The 14,766-nt window shown below is 40.9% G+C and overlaps 1 protein-coding gene across 1 annotated transcript in view; it reads right to left on the bottom strand.

The window, feature by feature from the left end:
- cep162 (centrosomal protein 162) overlaps positions 1-14,766 on the bottom strand; it is a 114,019-nt gene that overhangs the window by 81,409 nt on the left and 17,844 nt on the right. Inside the window, exons 7-10 of the mRNA XM_080192814.1 lie at positions 14,132-14,229; positions 12,628-12,770; positions 3,402-3,429; positions 7-144 (exon numbers count right to left, since the gene is read on the bottom strand). Of these exons, the coding sequence (XP_080048940.1) occupies positions 7-144; positions 3,402-3,429; positions 12,628-12,770; positions 14,132-14,229 (407 nt within the window). The remainder of the gene's footprint in view (positions 1-6; positions 145-3,401; positions 3,430-12,627; positions 12,771-14,131; positions 14,230-14,766) is intronic.

Genomic DNA, 14,766 nt, shown 5'->3' with positions numbered 1-14,766 from the left:
ACTTACTAATGGTACACATTTGAGATGCTCGGTCTTGCTGGTCATGTTTTTCATCCGTTGTTTGTCTCTTCATTGATCCGTTATCATCAGACTGTAATAACTTTTGCACATCAGGTATTGAGTCCAGTGAATCCAGCAGCACAACTACAAATTATAAAAAGAGATATTTATAGATCGCACTAAAGAGAATTTTGTTCTTAAAAAATCTAAACAATTTTAAATCATCTTAATTCTAAAGTACTTTTGCATACCCATTGAAATAAAAGTTTTCAAACAAAATCTTTTTTCATCAATATGCTTATCAATAAAATACACACAAAAATATAGCCCCAAGCAACAACCCAGACTCTAGTAAATTTAATTAGATGAGAATTTGGGTGTACTTGTGTCATAGTTTTTATTGCTCAGACTTGTATTTCTTTATATCCTAAGAATTTCAAGCTACAGTCGGTTTCTACAAGATCTTGCGCTCAATCATGCTGTGGTTGAGGAGTAGGTGTTCATATTAAATAAGAGTGCATTGTACAGAAACTGAGGAAGAAGATTTAATAATACTAAACAATAATTAGAAGACAAAGATGGATTTCAACTGAAACAGAGAAATAACTTATGAAGTGAAATTAGAAACTGAGTCATGTCAAATAGTCTCAAACATATGCCCAAAAGCTTGATCAGATGTAGATTTTAGTGAATGTCATATAAGATAGATAGGCAGACAGAGAAGCAAAGAGGTTTAGGGAGAGGACTGTAAAGCTTAGGGTGGCTGAAATCACATTCCCAATGATGGAGCAATGAGGATTGGTGATGTAAGTGAGGTTTTGCAAACCCAGGCGAGTCACGTATATTATCAAATAAATAGGTTGGACTAAAACCTGGTGTTGTCAGACTTTTTACGATGTTCAAGAGGCCAGAATTACAGCAGCGCAGATATCTCGGAAGATTATAGGACTGGAAGAGTTTGCAGAGAGAGGGAGGGATTAAACTTTCCCCGACCAAGTTCTGACAATATGGAAGATGCTACCTAGAAGGCTATAAATGCAAAGTCAACTTTACATATTTAATGCAGGACAAATTCTTACTTGGGAAGCAATAGTATTAAGGGATCAGGAGAAAAGGCATTGGTGCTCAGTTTGGTTTCCACTAGGCCAGTCAGTTCATGACCTCAATACAGCCTTGGTCCAAACATAGCCAAAAGAACTGATTTCAACAGATAAGGCGAGAATGATTCACTGGCCACCACTTACCAGCAGTAAGAAGCATTTGTGCTACGCAGTGGCACGCAATGACTACTGCCAACAAGAGAACCTAACCTTCTCCCCTTGACATTCAATTACCATCACTATATCCCCCACTGTCAACATTCTAGGTGCAACCATTGATCAGGAACTGAACTGGGCTGGCTATATAAATACTGTGCCTACAAGACAAAGTCATAAGTTGGGAATTCTTCAATGAGTGTAACTCACCTTGTAGCCCTCCAAACCCATCCACCATCTACAAGGCACAAGTCAGGAGTGTGATGGAATACTCTTACTTGCATGGATGAGTTTAACGCAACAAAAATTAAAAAGCTCAACACCATCCAGGACGAAGAAGCCCACTTGATTAGCATCCTATCCACTTATTTAAACATTCACTCCCTCCACCAGTGGCATACTGCAGCAGTAGTGTGTACTATGTACAAGATGCACTGCAGCAACTCATCTAGGCTCCTCGGACAGCACCTTCCAAAGCTGCAACTTCCACCACTTCGAGGTACAAGGACAGCACATATATGGGACTCCCAAGATCCCTTCTATACCACACATCAACCTGACTTGATATTATATCACTGTTCTTTGACTTCCACTGGGTCGAACTCCTGAAATTTCCTTTCTAATAGCACTGCAGATATGCCTACAACAAATGGACTGTAGGTGTACCCACACCAAATGGATTGCAGATGTACCTACACCAAATGGACTGCAGATGTTCAAGGCAACTCACCACCTACTTAAGAGCAATTAGGGATGGCAAATAAATGCTGGGTAGATCCCATGAACAAAAAATTCCAATAAAGAATTTTGACTTAAAATTATAAAAATGAAAAAGGTAAATGAAATAGATAATCCTGTATCTCAGCTATGACATCCCTTTGACACATGAAGTTAAAATGCACGATTACCTGATTGCTCCATTCCAAATGATAACAATCATCACACAATTTCTCCCACATATGTCCTCTAGTGTCATCTTTGTTTAATGAAAAGAGTTTTGAAAGAAGTTGTCCCCAGGAATCACTGATCATGAAAATATGGAAGGGTCTTGACCGTTTGTGGGATTTGCAAAGGATGGGAAGCAGGACAAAAGTAACAGAAGAACATGAGAAATAGGAGCAGGAGTAGGCCATCTAGCCCTTCGAGCCTGCCCCGCCATTCAACAAGATCACGGCTGATCTGAAGTGGATCAGTTCCACTTTCCCGCTTTCTCCCCATAACCCTTAATTCCCTTGTCTACCAAATACCTATCTACCCGTGTCTTAAATATATTTAGCGAGGCAGCCTCCACCACTTCAATGGGCAGAGAATTCCAGAGATTCACCACCCTCTGAGTGAAGAAGTTCTTCCTCAACTCCATTCTAAACTGCACCCCCCCCGCCTTACTTTGAGGCCGCGCCCTCTAGTTCTGGTTTCCTTTCTAAGCGGGAAGAATCTATCTATCTCTACCTTATCTAGCCCCTTCATTATCTTGTAAGTCTCTATAAGATTCCCCCCTCAGCCTTCTAAACTCTAACGAGTACAGGCCCAGCCTATTCAATCTCTCTTCATAAGCTAACATTTCTAAAAAATTATTTCATGGGATATGGCTATCACTGGCAATGCCAACATTTGGTACCCAACCCTAATTACCCATTTCCGAGGGCATTTAGGAGTCAACCACATTGCTGTCCTTAGGTGATCTGGTCTCCATGTGACTCCTGATGCACAGCAAATTTCTTCCCTAAAGGACATTTGTGAACTAGATGAGGTTTTATGATAATCAGAAATTCACAGTCATCATTAGACTAATAATTCCAGATTTTAATAGGAATTCAAATGCTACCATCTGCCCTGAAGCTGTGTCTCCAAAACGTTACCCTGGGTTTCTGGATTACGAGGCCAGTGACAATAGTCACCATACAAAGTAAATTAACATTGAGCAAGTTCTGACACTTACGAAAATTGCCATGATTCAAAGAATTCGATATGGTGTAAAAGTTAGGCAAACTTATTTTGGATCTTTATAAAACTTATAGCCAATGTTTGAAAATGGACCCTTCCATCAGCAAATATTAAAAAAAGGTGAATGGAAGAAGTAAAACAATTCTCTTCGAATTAAATGATCATTCAAGCGTATCATGAATAGAAAGAGATATCACTTACCTTTTGCTAGCATGCCAGGCTCTGCTTCCTAAAACAAAAGCATAGTAACAAACTTGATTATCTCAAACTTCATGTAGTCTTCGAAAATATTATTTTCCAAACTTTAATTCTAGGTCAAGAGACTCCAACTCGTGTTTCACCAGAAAGAATAAGACTTAGAAGATGTCTATTTTGTATGTTGGGTCGTGCATGAGGAGAGATGTAATGACGTGTGAGGGAGTGGGGGTAGTAAAAAAGAGGACTGATAGTGGAGTGGAATAAGTAATTTGAAAATTTAACAACTTTTATTTATATAGCACCTTTAGTATAACAAAATATTGCACTGTACTTCATAGAAGCATAGACATAGAGCCACATAAGGTGACACTCATGCTGATGGCCAAAAAGCTTGGTCAAAAAAAGAGTGGATTTTAAACAGCATTTTAAAAAAAGGAGAGATAGGGACATGGAGAGAGTAAGATAAGGAATTCCAGAACTTAGGGCTGCTCAACAGCTGCAGTCACTACCATCAAAGGCGAACAATTAAAATTAGGGATCAGAAGTGAACAACACAAGATAATGGCACACAAATAGGCCTCTCAGCCCAACCTATCCATGTCAACATCTGTCCTCGATTTAAGCTTCCTCTGACTGACCTTCACTGAAATCTACCATCATAATCAGTTATTCCTTTCTCCCCCGAACGCTTGCCAAGTTTTAGTTTAAGCTAAACTAGTCATTTCAACCACTACATGTGGTACAGTGTTCTACATTCTCATCACTCTGTGTTAAGGTGCCTTCAGAATTCCCTGCTGGATTGCACGATGACTATCGTAAACCAATGGCCTCTAGTTACGCTCATGTAAATATATGTTAAAGTAAAGGTGGAGACAAATTCCCAGTGAACCAGTAAAACTCAATTCTAATACTTGTAACTCTCCATCATTGAATCCTGGTATAAATTTTGTTCCTTTACCGAGTCTGGAAGTTAATTCCATACATTTTTCATGCTGAGTTTTGACATCGGCCTGAAATTTTCTCATCCATAATTTTAATTTACGTCCCTTACTGCAGTCTTATTCGGAAATAATAATTAAACCTGGTTTGTTTTTGCACATGGTATCAGTCTGGCCCTTTGCAATGATATTGCAGCGTTGTGGTCAAATCTAGAGTCGTACATAAGAACATAAGAAATAGGAGTCACTGATCTGACTCGTGCCCTTTAAAATGTCAGCATTCTTTAGCCCATCTCTAATTGGCTAGTTCTTTGAGAGACCACAGGTCACCTGAGTTACATTATTATATCACCTACCTCCCAGAACACCATAACTGGATGCCTGGCATCTTTGTCTATTTTCCTGATTCTCAGCCACTGAGCATTTAACTCCCTGGTCAATCTCCTCTGCCCCCAACCTCCCAACCCTTTGGCCTGCCTTGCCTACTTGGCTGTTCAATTGTCTGGCCTTCCCATTTAGTTGAAGTTTTTTAAAAATAGGTCAAAACTCATCTGCTGCTCCCAATTCCCATCCCTAAAAAGCTTTCTTCTACTACCTCTAGTAACAAAATGCTAGATGTACATATTTTCAGTTCAGTAATATTAAATTCTTGCATCACTTCACTGCCCCAACTATTTGTGTTTAAACTCATCTGGTAATTTTAATGCTGGCTTTTCCCCATCCTACTACTATGTCTGTCCTTCTTCCCTGCTGCCGTCAGACTTTTGAATGGATCTATCTTACTACGACTATAACACTACATTCTTCACCCTCTCATTTCCCTCTCCCCTATGTACTCAATGTTTTGTCTGTATAGTGTGCAAGAAATACTTTTCACCGTATGAGGTTCAGGTTCAGGGAATTAGGAGAGGTTAAAGATCTTGAGGAGTATAAGAACTGTAGGAAGGAACTTAAAAGGGAAATTAGGAGAGCCAGGAGGGGTCATGAGAAGACCTTGGCGGGTAAGATTAAGGAGAATCCCAAGGCCTTCTATAAATATGTGAAAGGTAAAAGGATAAGAAGAAAAGGGATAGGACCTATAAAAGGTGAGGGGGGAAAGGTTTGTGTGGAACCAGAAGAAATGGCAGAGGTGCTTAACGAGTACTTCGCCTCAGTATTCACAGTGGAAGCTGATCTGGGAGATTTTGTTATGGATTTGCAGCAGATGGAAAAGATTGAGTACGTGAATATTAAGGAGGAGGATGTGTTGGAACTTTTGAATTCTATCAAGGTAGATAAGTCGCCTGGACCAGATGGGATGTACCCCAGGATACTGTGGGAGGCGAGGGAAGAGATTGCAGAGCCCCTGGCGATGATCTTTGCGTCGTCAATGGAGACGGGAGAGGTTCCGGAGGATTGCAGATGTAGTTCCTATTTTCAAGAAAGGGAACAGAGATAGCCTGGGAAATTACCGACCGGTGAGTCTGACCTCAGTGGTTGGTAAGCTGATGGAGAGGCTTCTGAGGGACAAGATTTACGAACATTTGGAGAGGTTTGACATGATCAGGAATAGTCAGCATGGATTTGTCAAGGGCAGGTCGTGCCTTACAAGCCTAGTTGAGTTCTTCGATAATGTGACTGAACACATTGACGAAGGAAGTGCCGTGGACGTAGTGTACATGGACTTCAGCAAGGCGTTTGATAAGGTTCCCCATGCAAGACTTCTTGAGAAGGTGAGAGGGCATGGGATCCAAGGGCCTTTGGCCTTGTGGATTCAGAACTGGCTTGCCTGCAGAAGGCAGAGAGTGGTTGTGGATGGGGCTTTTTCTGAATGGAGGTCAGTCACCAGCGAAGTGCCTCAAGGATCTGTTCTGGGACCCTTGTTGTTTGTCATTTTCATAAATGACCTGGATGAGGAAGTGGAGGGATGGGTAAGTAAGTTCGCTGATGACACTAAGGTCGGTGGTGTTGTGGATGGTCTGGAAGGATGGCAAAAGTTGCAGCAGGACATAGATAGGATGCAGGACTGGGCGGAGAAGTGGCAGATGGACTTCAACGCGGATAAATGCGTAGTCGTCCATTTTGGCAGAACCAACGGGATGAACAAGTACACTATCAAGGGCAGAAGTCTGAGTAGTGTTGAAGAGCAGAAGGATCTTGGGGTCCGGGTCCACAGGACTCTTAAATCGGCCTCGCAGGTGGAGGAGGTGGTCAAGAAGGCGTATGGTGTACTGGCCTTCATTAATCAAGGGATTGAGTTTAGGAGTCGGGAGGTAATGCTGCAACTTTATAAGACCCTTGTCAGGCCTCATTTAGAGTATTGTGCGCAGTTCTGGTCGCCTCACTATAGGAAAGATGTAGAAGCTATTGAGAGGGTACAGAGGAGATTTACAAGGATGTTGCCTGGACTGGGAGGCATGCCTTATGAAGTTAGGTTGAGGGAGCTGGGACTCTTTTCCCTGGAGAGACGAAGGTTGAGAGGCGACCTGATAGAAGTTTACAAAATGTTGAGAGAAATAGATAGGGTGGACTCTCAGAGGCTATTTCCCCGGGTTGAAACGGTTGCTACGAGAGGACACAGATTTAAGGTGCAGGGAGGGAAGTTCAGAAGTGATGTTAGGGGTAAGTTTTTCCACTCAGAGGGTGGTGAGTGAATGGAATCGGCTGCCGTCAGTGGTGGTGGAGGCGAACTCGCTGGGGTCTTTTAAAAGACTTCTGGATGAGTATATGGGGTTTAATGAGATTGAGGGTTATAGACAGGTCTGTAGGTTGGTAGGTGTTGATGTGATCGGCGCAACTCGTGAGCCGAAGGGCCTGTTTGTGCTGTAGTGTTCTATGTTCTATGTATCCCAAGATGTATAGCAAAAATAAATCAAATCAAATCCCCCACCCTGTGCACCAAGTACCAAGCCTGTGACTCCAAAGCCCATGGACTTTGATCTGCCTTGAGTGACAAATCCCTATTTCCAGCTATTTCTGAAACCTACTTCCCAGTTCATTCATCAGTGCTATGTGCAGTCATTAAATATATTTGGGGGCAGGAAGAAATTGAGATACACCAATTCTGAAAACTAAGAATTAAGATTATCTTCCCAGAATCAAACTTTTCAGAGGTCCTTCACTATATTGTTTTATTTTCAGATAAATTGAAATGACCAGTGAATATCACTTACACTTAAGTGCCTTGTACAGTATTGTTCCCCTGTTTTATCTGAGATTGAACTATGCAGGCATATTTTGTCTCATTTCCCTGCTTTATCTCAAACTGACATTATGCAGGCACGTTAAAACAATTAACTGGAACAGCATCAGAAACAAAGAACACTGGGTAATTTGCAGTATTTTAATAGATGCTGTCTTTGTTACAAAAACATTACAATTGCAATGTATTAAACCTCATACAAAGCCTGTCCATCAGCAAGTTACAACTAAAGCCTGAAGAAATGCTGTAGTAATGAAAATTTAAACAGTAACCTTGCCAACCATCAATTAAGTTTATTTGAAGATGATTTGGCTGTTTTTTTGATCTCATAATGCAATTCAATTGATAGTACAACCCTTTAATTATAATAGCTAACTACAAGCAATATTGTGCATGTTGCTCCTCCTCAAAACATCAATAAGCTCACCTACTAATACAAACAGAATTTTCCTTTAATGTTGTGTGTCTGGAGTCTGCTTTTGTTTTAACATTGTTCTTTTTTTCCCTTATAAAACAACAACACTCAAAGTATTCCATTGTGTCAATATTGTGTGAAATAATTTCTATTCTTCAATACATTAAATTTGTTACGTATATCTATCTGAGCCTGATTTGAAATCACAATTCTGCTAAGATTGTCCCCAGCTACTTGCCATATAGCATACCTGCAGATGCACACTTCAACCAGAGACAGCTTCATCAACTCAGCACTAAATATACCATAAAGGAAGTTGAGTTTGACCTTGGTTTTATAAATTATATTTGCACCAGCATGTATCTTTTTGAAAGAGAAGATGACTTTGAATAAGTATCATTGCAAGTAATTACTTAGCCACTGCCAAAAATCTCTGACCTCCATGAATTTCCCAGAGGTTTCCCAAACATTTCCAGTTGCAGAATCCAACCTCCCAACAGTATTGGGGGAACTACTGAGAAACATTCTTATTATTATGTTGAAGAATTAAACCCCAAAAAGTAATTGTCATTTCACAACATACAAAATCACATTTAGAAGATATTTTCTGTGTCTTACACACAAACCTTTATTATAACAACAAAGTTTTGTTATTAAACAAATACTTCCAAGTCTTTTACATAGAATCTCGAAGTGTACCAACAACTGAACAACAAGGAACACTAAGACAGTTACCCACAGATCCGACCAGAGAACACACCTGTCGGTTCAGCAGACCGATCAAGACCTTGGACCTGGACCAGTACTCCTTGCGCTGGAAATCACTACTGCCTCCCAAAGATACACAAGGCCAACACACCCAGCTGTCCCAATGTATCAGGCAATGGGACCCTATATGAGAACCTCTCTGGCTACATTGAGGGCATCCTGAAATCCATCATACAAAAGAACCCCCAGCTTCTGTCGCAACACTACAGACGTCTTACAGAAACTCAGCATCCATGGAGCAGTTGAACCAGGAACACCTTTCGTCACAATGGATATCTTGGCACTCTACACCAGCATCCCCTACTACCTCAGTATTCCACGCCAACAACTGCCAATCTCCAGATGCGATTCTAAAACTCGTTTGCTTCATCCTGGACCACAATGTCTTCATCCAGGCACATGGAACAGTCATGGGGACCAAATTCGCACCTCAATATGCCAACCCTCAATGCACAGGTTCGAACAAGACTTCACTGCACAGGACCTTCCACCAACTCTATACACTAGATACATCAATGACATTTTCTTCCTTTGGAACAATCACTGAAGCATTGTACAGAGTTGGTTGAAGGTCCTGTGCAGTGAAGTCAACAAGTTCCATCCCACTATCAGACTCACCATGGACTACTCTCCAAAATCGGTTGCATTCTTGGACACACGCATCTCCATCAAGGGTAGTCACCTCAGCACTTCACTGTACTGCAAGCCCACAGATGACCTCACGATGCTCCACTTCTCCAACTTCCACCCTAAACACGTTAAAGAAATCATCCCCTACTGACAAGCGCTCCATACACACAGAATCTGCTCAGATGAGGAGAATTACAACAGATAACTATAGACACTGAAAGACACCCTCGTAAGATCAGGATATGGTGCTCACCTCATCGATCGGCAGTTCCGATGTGGCACTATGAAAAACTGCACAGACCTCCTCAGAAGACAAACACGGGACACGGTGGCAGAGTACCCTTCATAGTCCAGTACTTCCCCACAGCGGAGAAGCTATGACATCTTCTCCGGAGCCTTCAACGTGTCATCGATAAAGACAAACATTTCGCCAAAGCCATACCCACACCTCCACTGCTTGCCTTCAAACAACCGTGCAACCTCAAACAGACCACTGTACGCAGCAAACTACCCAGCCTTTAGGAGAACAATGGCCATGACACCACACAATCCTGCCACAGCAACCTTTGCAAGACGTGCCGGATCATTGACATGGAAGTCATCATCTTACGTGAGAATACCATCTACCAGGTACACAGTACATACTCTTGCAACTTGGCCAACATTATCTACTTGATATGCTGCAGGAAAGGATGTCCTGAGGCATTGTACATTGGCAAGACCATGCAGGTGCTATGACAACAGATGAATGGACACTGCTCAACAATCACCAGGCAGGAATGTTTCCTACTTGTTGGGGAACATTTCAGCAGTCAAGGGCACACAGCCTCTAATCTTCAGGTAAGCATTCTCCAAGACGACCTTCATGACACACGACAACGCAGAATCGCTGAGCAGAAATTGATAGCCAAGTTCTGCACACATGATGACAGCCTCAACTGGGATCTTGGGTTCATGTCACACTATCTGTAATCCCCACGACTTGCCTGCGTTTGCAAAATTTCATGAACTGTCCTGGCTGGAGACAATTCACACCTCTTTAACCTGTGCTTAACCATCTCTCCACTTGCATTATAAAGACTTGATTACCTCTTAATACTCACATTCCAACCATTATCTTGTAATTGAGTTTGTGTGTGCATATGCCCTGTTTGTGAACTGAACTCTTCACTCACCTGATGAAGAGGCAACGCTCTGAAAACTCATGCTACCAGATAAACCTGTTAGACTTTAACTGGTGTTGAGAGACTACTTACAGTGCCTACCCCAGTCCAAAGCTGGCAAATTCCACATCATAGAATCTCGAAGATTTTAGATTCAACCAACCATTCAGCTCTTCAGGCCTACTCCCCCATTCAGTTTGATCATGGTCATCAAATTCAATATCCTGGTCCCCCTTTCCTCCCATGTCCTTTGATCCCTATAGCCCCAAGAGCTATATCCGATTTCTTCTTGAAATCAGACAACATTTTGGTCTCAACTACTTTCTGTAGTAGTGAATTCCACACATTCACCACCCTCTGGATGAAGAAATTTCTCCTCACTTCAGTTCTAAAAGATTTACCCTTTATCCTTAAAATTATGACCCCGAGTTCTAGACTCCTCAAACATTGGGAACATTCTTTCTGAATCTACCCTGTCTAACCCTGCTAGAATTTTATACATTTCTATGGGATCCTCTCTCACTCTTCTAAACTCCAGTGGACATAATCCTAACTGACTTAGTCACTCCTCACGATAGATCTGCCATCCCAGGAATCAGCCTGGTAAACCTTTGCTGTATTCCCTCGATAGCAAAGACATCCTTCCTCAGGTAAGGACACCAAAACTGCACCCAATATTCCCGGGGTGGTCTCACCAAAGCCCTAGACAAATGCAGCAAAATATTCCTATCCCTATACTCAAATCCTCTCATTATGAAAGGCAACATACCATTTGCTTTCTTTACTGCTTGCTGTACCTGCTCACTTACTTTCAGCAATTGCTGCACGGGGATGCCAAGATCTCATTGAGTATTCACCTCTCTCAATTTACATCCATTCAGGCAATAATCTGTCGTCCTATTATTGCTACCAAAATGGATAACCTCACATTTATCCACATTATACTGTATTTGCTATGCAGATGCCCACACACTCATTCTATCCAAATCACGCCAGGACATCTCTGCATCCTCCTCATAGCTCCCCAACCAACTTTGTATTATCTGCAAATTTGGAAATAATACATTCAGTTCCCTCCTCCAAATCACTAATACATCATGTGAACGTTTGGGGTCCCAGTACAGATTCCTGTGGAACCCCACTAGTCATTGACTGCCAATCAAATAAAGACCCATTTATGTCATGTTTTTGTTATTTTTAATGGGACGACCCACTCATATACACTTTCTCATCTCACCCCTATCCACACCCTACCCATTCCATCTCTTCTCAGGCTCAACTGGCCATGGCTCTTCGAGGTCCCTAGCAGCCTCAATTCTTCCAGGATTTTGTTAAGTTCTGAACTGAAGAAGAACATATGCAATACAAATACAAGAAGGTACACAGCTGAGCAATCAGAGAAGAAATGAATACAAAACATACTTGTTTCCCTTCAGTGAAATACATTTTAAAAACACATTCCCAGAAAAGGAGTTAAGCGCGTGCTGATTGTTGTATTAAAAAAAAGGAATTACTGATTAATATCTGGTAAAATACAGGATTAAAGAGTCTCAAACAAAGACAGACAACATTCTGATGTTTACTGTGCTACTGAGTCATTGGTTGAATCATCTGCACAATAGACTCATCATAGGTGGGTTGCAATATTGGATTCATGTCCTGAAAGTTTACTCGTACATCTTTGGGAATTATAGAGAAATGTCAGTGATTAAAGTTAGAAACATAGAAAAAGCAGTAAGCTATTCAGCTTCTTGAGTCAGTCACACCATTCAATTAGATTTCAAAACTCTTACTAGTCTGTTGCTGCCCTCAGGAAATCTAGCGAACTGGATCAAGATTTGCACAGAATTGAATGCAGTATATAGAGGAAGAAGAATTAAATAAGACATACTCTTAATTCATCTTTTATACATTCATACGAGGCATCATAGGCTAGGCACATTTGAGTAACATCAGCCTGAAGGTCCCTCTTGAACATACTGCTTCACAGAAGTGTGACAGTGCTATTCTAGACAGAACATTGGCATTTAACAAACAACATTGTTCTATTCCAAGGAAACATTACAACCAATGTATATCAAGTTATGTTTGAAGTCTTCATGCCAGAATCAAATTTACAAAATTGTTGCAGTACCTGCTTGTCTGACTCCTTTTCACTTTCAATGCTTTTTGGAATACATTCAGTATTGGCTACATTGTCATTATCTGATCCAAATCCGTCACCTCCAAATTTGGCATCAGAATAATCATCAAAATCATCACTGTACTGTCTTGAAGCTAAAATCCAAAGTTTAAAACAATATATTTCAAGTTACCAGCATACAATCGAAAACAAATTTCTAAATCAAAATGTTTGCCAATTAAAGGATTTGCACAAGCATGGAATAGTAACAAATTAACATTATTTTCGTGGATTAAAAAATGTATTCTTGAAACACAGCTGGTTGCACATCCCAAATTAAAACTGGCTGATGGTTACATTTCAAATGTTAATTACATCTACTTAGAAACAAGCTGCAAAATTTCTTGAAAAATTAATCTGCAATTGAGACCACGTACTCAGCAGTTTGTACTTCTAAATTTAAAGTTTAAAGTTTACTTATTAGTGTCACAAGTGGGTTTACATCAACACTGCAATGAAGTCCAAAGATGTGCAGTTAGCTTGATTGGCCGTGCTAAAATTGCCCTTTAGTGTCCTGAGATGCGTAGGTTAGAGGGATTAGTAGGGATATGGGGTTAGGGCCTGGGTGGGATTATGGTCAGTGCAGATTTGATGGGCCAAATGGCCTCTTTCTACACTGTAGGGTTTCTATGATTCTATGAAGTTACTGTGAAAATCCCCTACTCGCCAAATTCCAGCTCTGTTTAGGTACACTAAGGGAGAGTTTAGCATGGCCAATGCACCTAACCAGCACATTTTTCAGACACTAGGAGGAAACTGGAGCACCCAGAGGAAACCCACGCAGACACAGGGAGGACGTGCAGATATTGACCCAAGCTGGGACTTGAACCCGGGTCCCTGGTGCTATGAGGTAGCGGTCCTAACCACTATGTCACCATGCTACCCTATGACTATGTGAGTCATGTTGAAGACAACAAAATGACACAGATTTCTACAATTTCTGCAAACAAAAATTCACCTAATCTTTTAGGCTCAAAAGCATTGACCCTCTCCACCTTTGAGAGAATGATTCATTTGTTCCATTCTTCTGCTACTTCTTTACATATTTTCATTACTTCCTTTCCAAAAGAATATTTTTCCACTCCCCTTTTAAAAATCGTGAGGGATTCCATTACTAATTATGCTTCATGTCCAAATAACTTTCACTATTAAAAGTATGTTTACTAACTCTTCCCTTTGTTTTTTAGGCAATGATCATTTTAAATTTATGCTTCCCTGCTTGCCTAATCCAAAGCCTTAACGTTTTCAGATCTTGTCCTAACTTGCTCCATTGCAGCGAGAAGACCCCAGTAATGCTGTTACTGAACAATGCAATCAGACCTGTCTTCCTTTATAAATGAAAACAACAAAAAAAAATTGATTTAACAAGCTACTGGCTATAACAGGTATTTTTCGGTAGTAATTACAAAGAAATTTCAATCATGCATGGTGCATATTACTGTTTTAATAACATTACCCGTGAGACTTTTAGGTCTGGACTCATCCTCCTCCTTTGCTTCCTCATCCTCCTCCTTTGCTTCCTCATCCTCTCGCACTTGTAACTTGCCTTCATTTCTAGAAATAAAAATCAAAATGTAAAGTGCTGCGCCCTTGTATAGGTCTAAAGTCTTGAAATGAAAAATAAAACTACCACTTCATCAAATTTTCAAACACTGCCTTGTACAGGTACTCATTCTGCAAACTCTTAGGGATAAAGGGATCAAGGGATGGTGGGGAAGGCAGGGGTCAGGATATTGAATTTGATGATCAGCCAAACATCTTTAATCACTCTCTACACCAATCTAAGGTTCCTATCTTCAAGAAGATAACCATCATCCCAGTATCAATGAAAAGCCAGGCAGTGTGCCTTAATGACTATCGCCCAGTGGCTCTAACATCCATCATTACAAAAGTGCTTTGAAAAGTTAGTCAAGGCATGAATCAATTTGGGCATCCTAGATTGCCTGGATCCACTACAGTTTGCCTATTGCCGCAATAGGTCCACAGCAGACGCCATCTCCCTGATCCTACACTCAACCCTGGAACATCTAGATAAGAAAGACGCTGACGTCAAACACCTTTTTGTTAACTAGAGCTCAGCCTTCAACACCA

Source organism: Carcharhinus amblyrhynchos, chromosome 7 (assembly GCF_965287045.1).
Source record: "Carcharhinus amblyrhynchos chromosome 7, sCarAmb.v2.hapA, whole genome shotgun sequence".
Classification (NCBI taxonomy): domain Eukaryota; kingdom Metazoa; phylum Chordata; class Chondrichthyes; order Carcharhiniformes; family Carcharhinidae; genus Carcharhinus; species Carcharhinus amblyrhynchos.
This window is presented reverse-complemented; position numbering and strand designations above follow the sequence as displayed.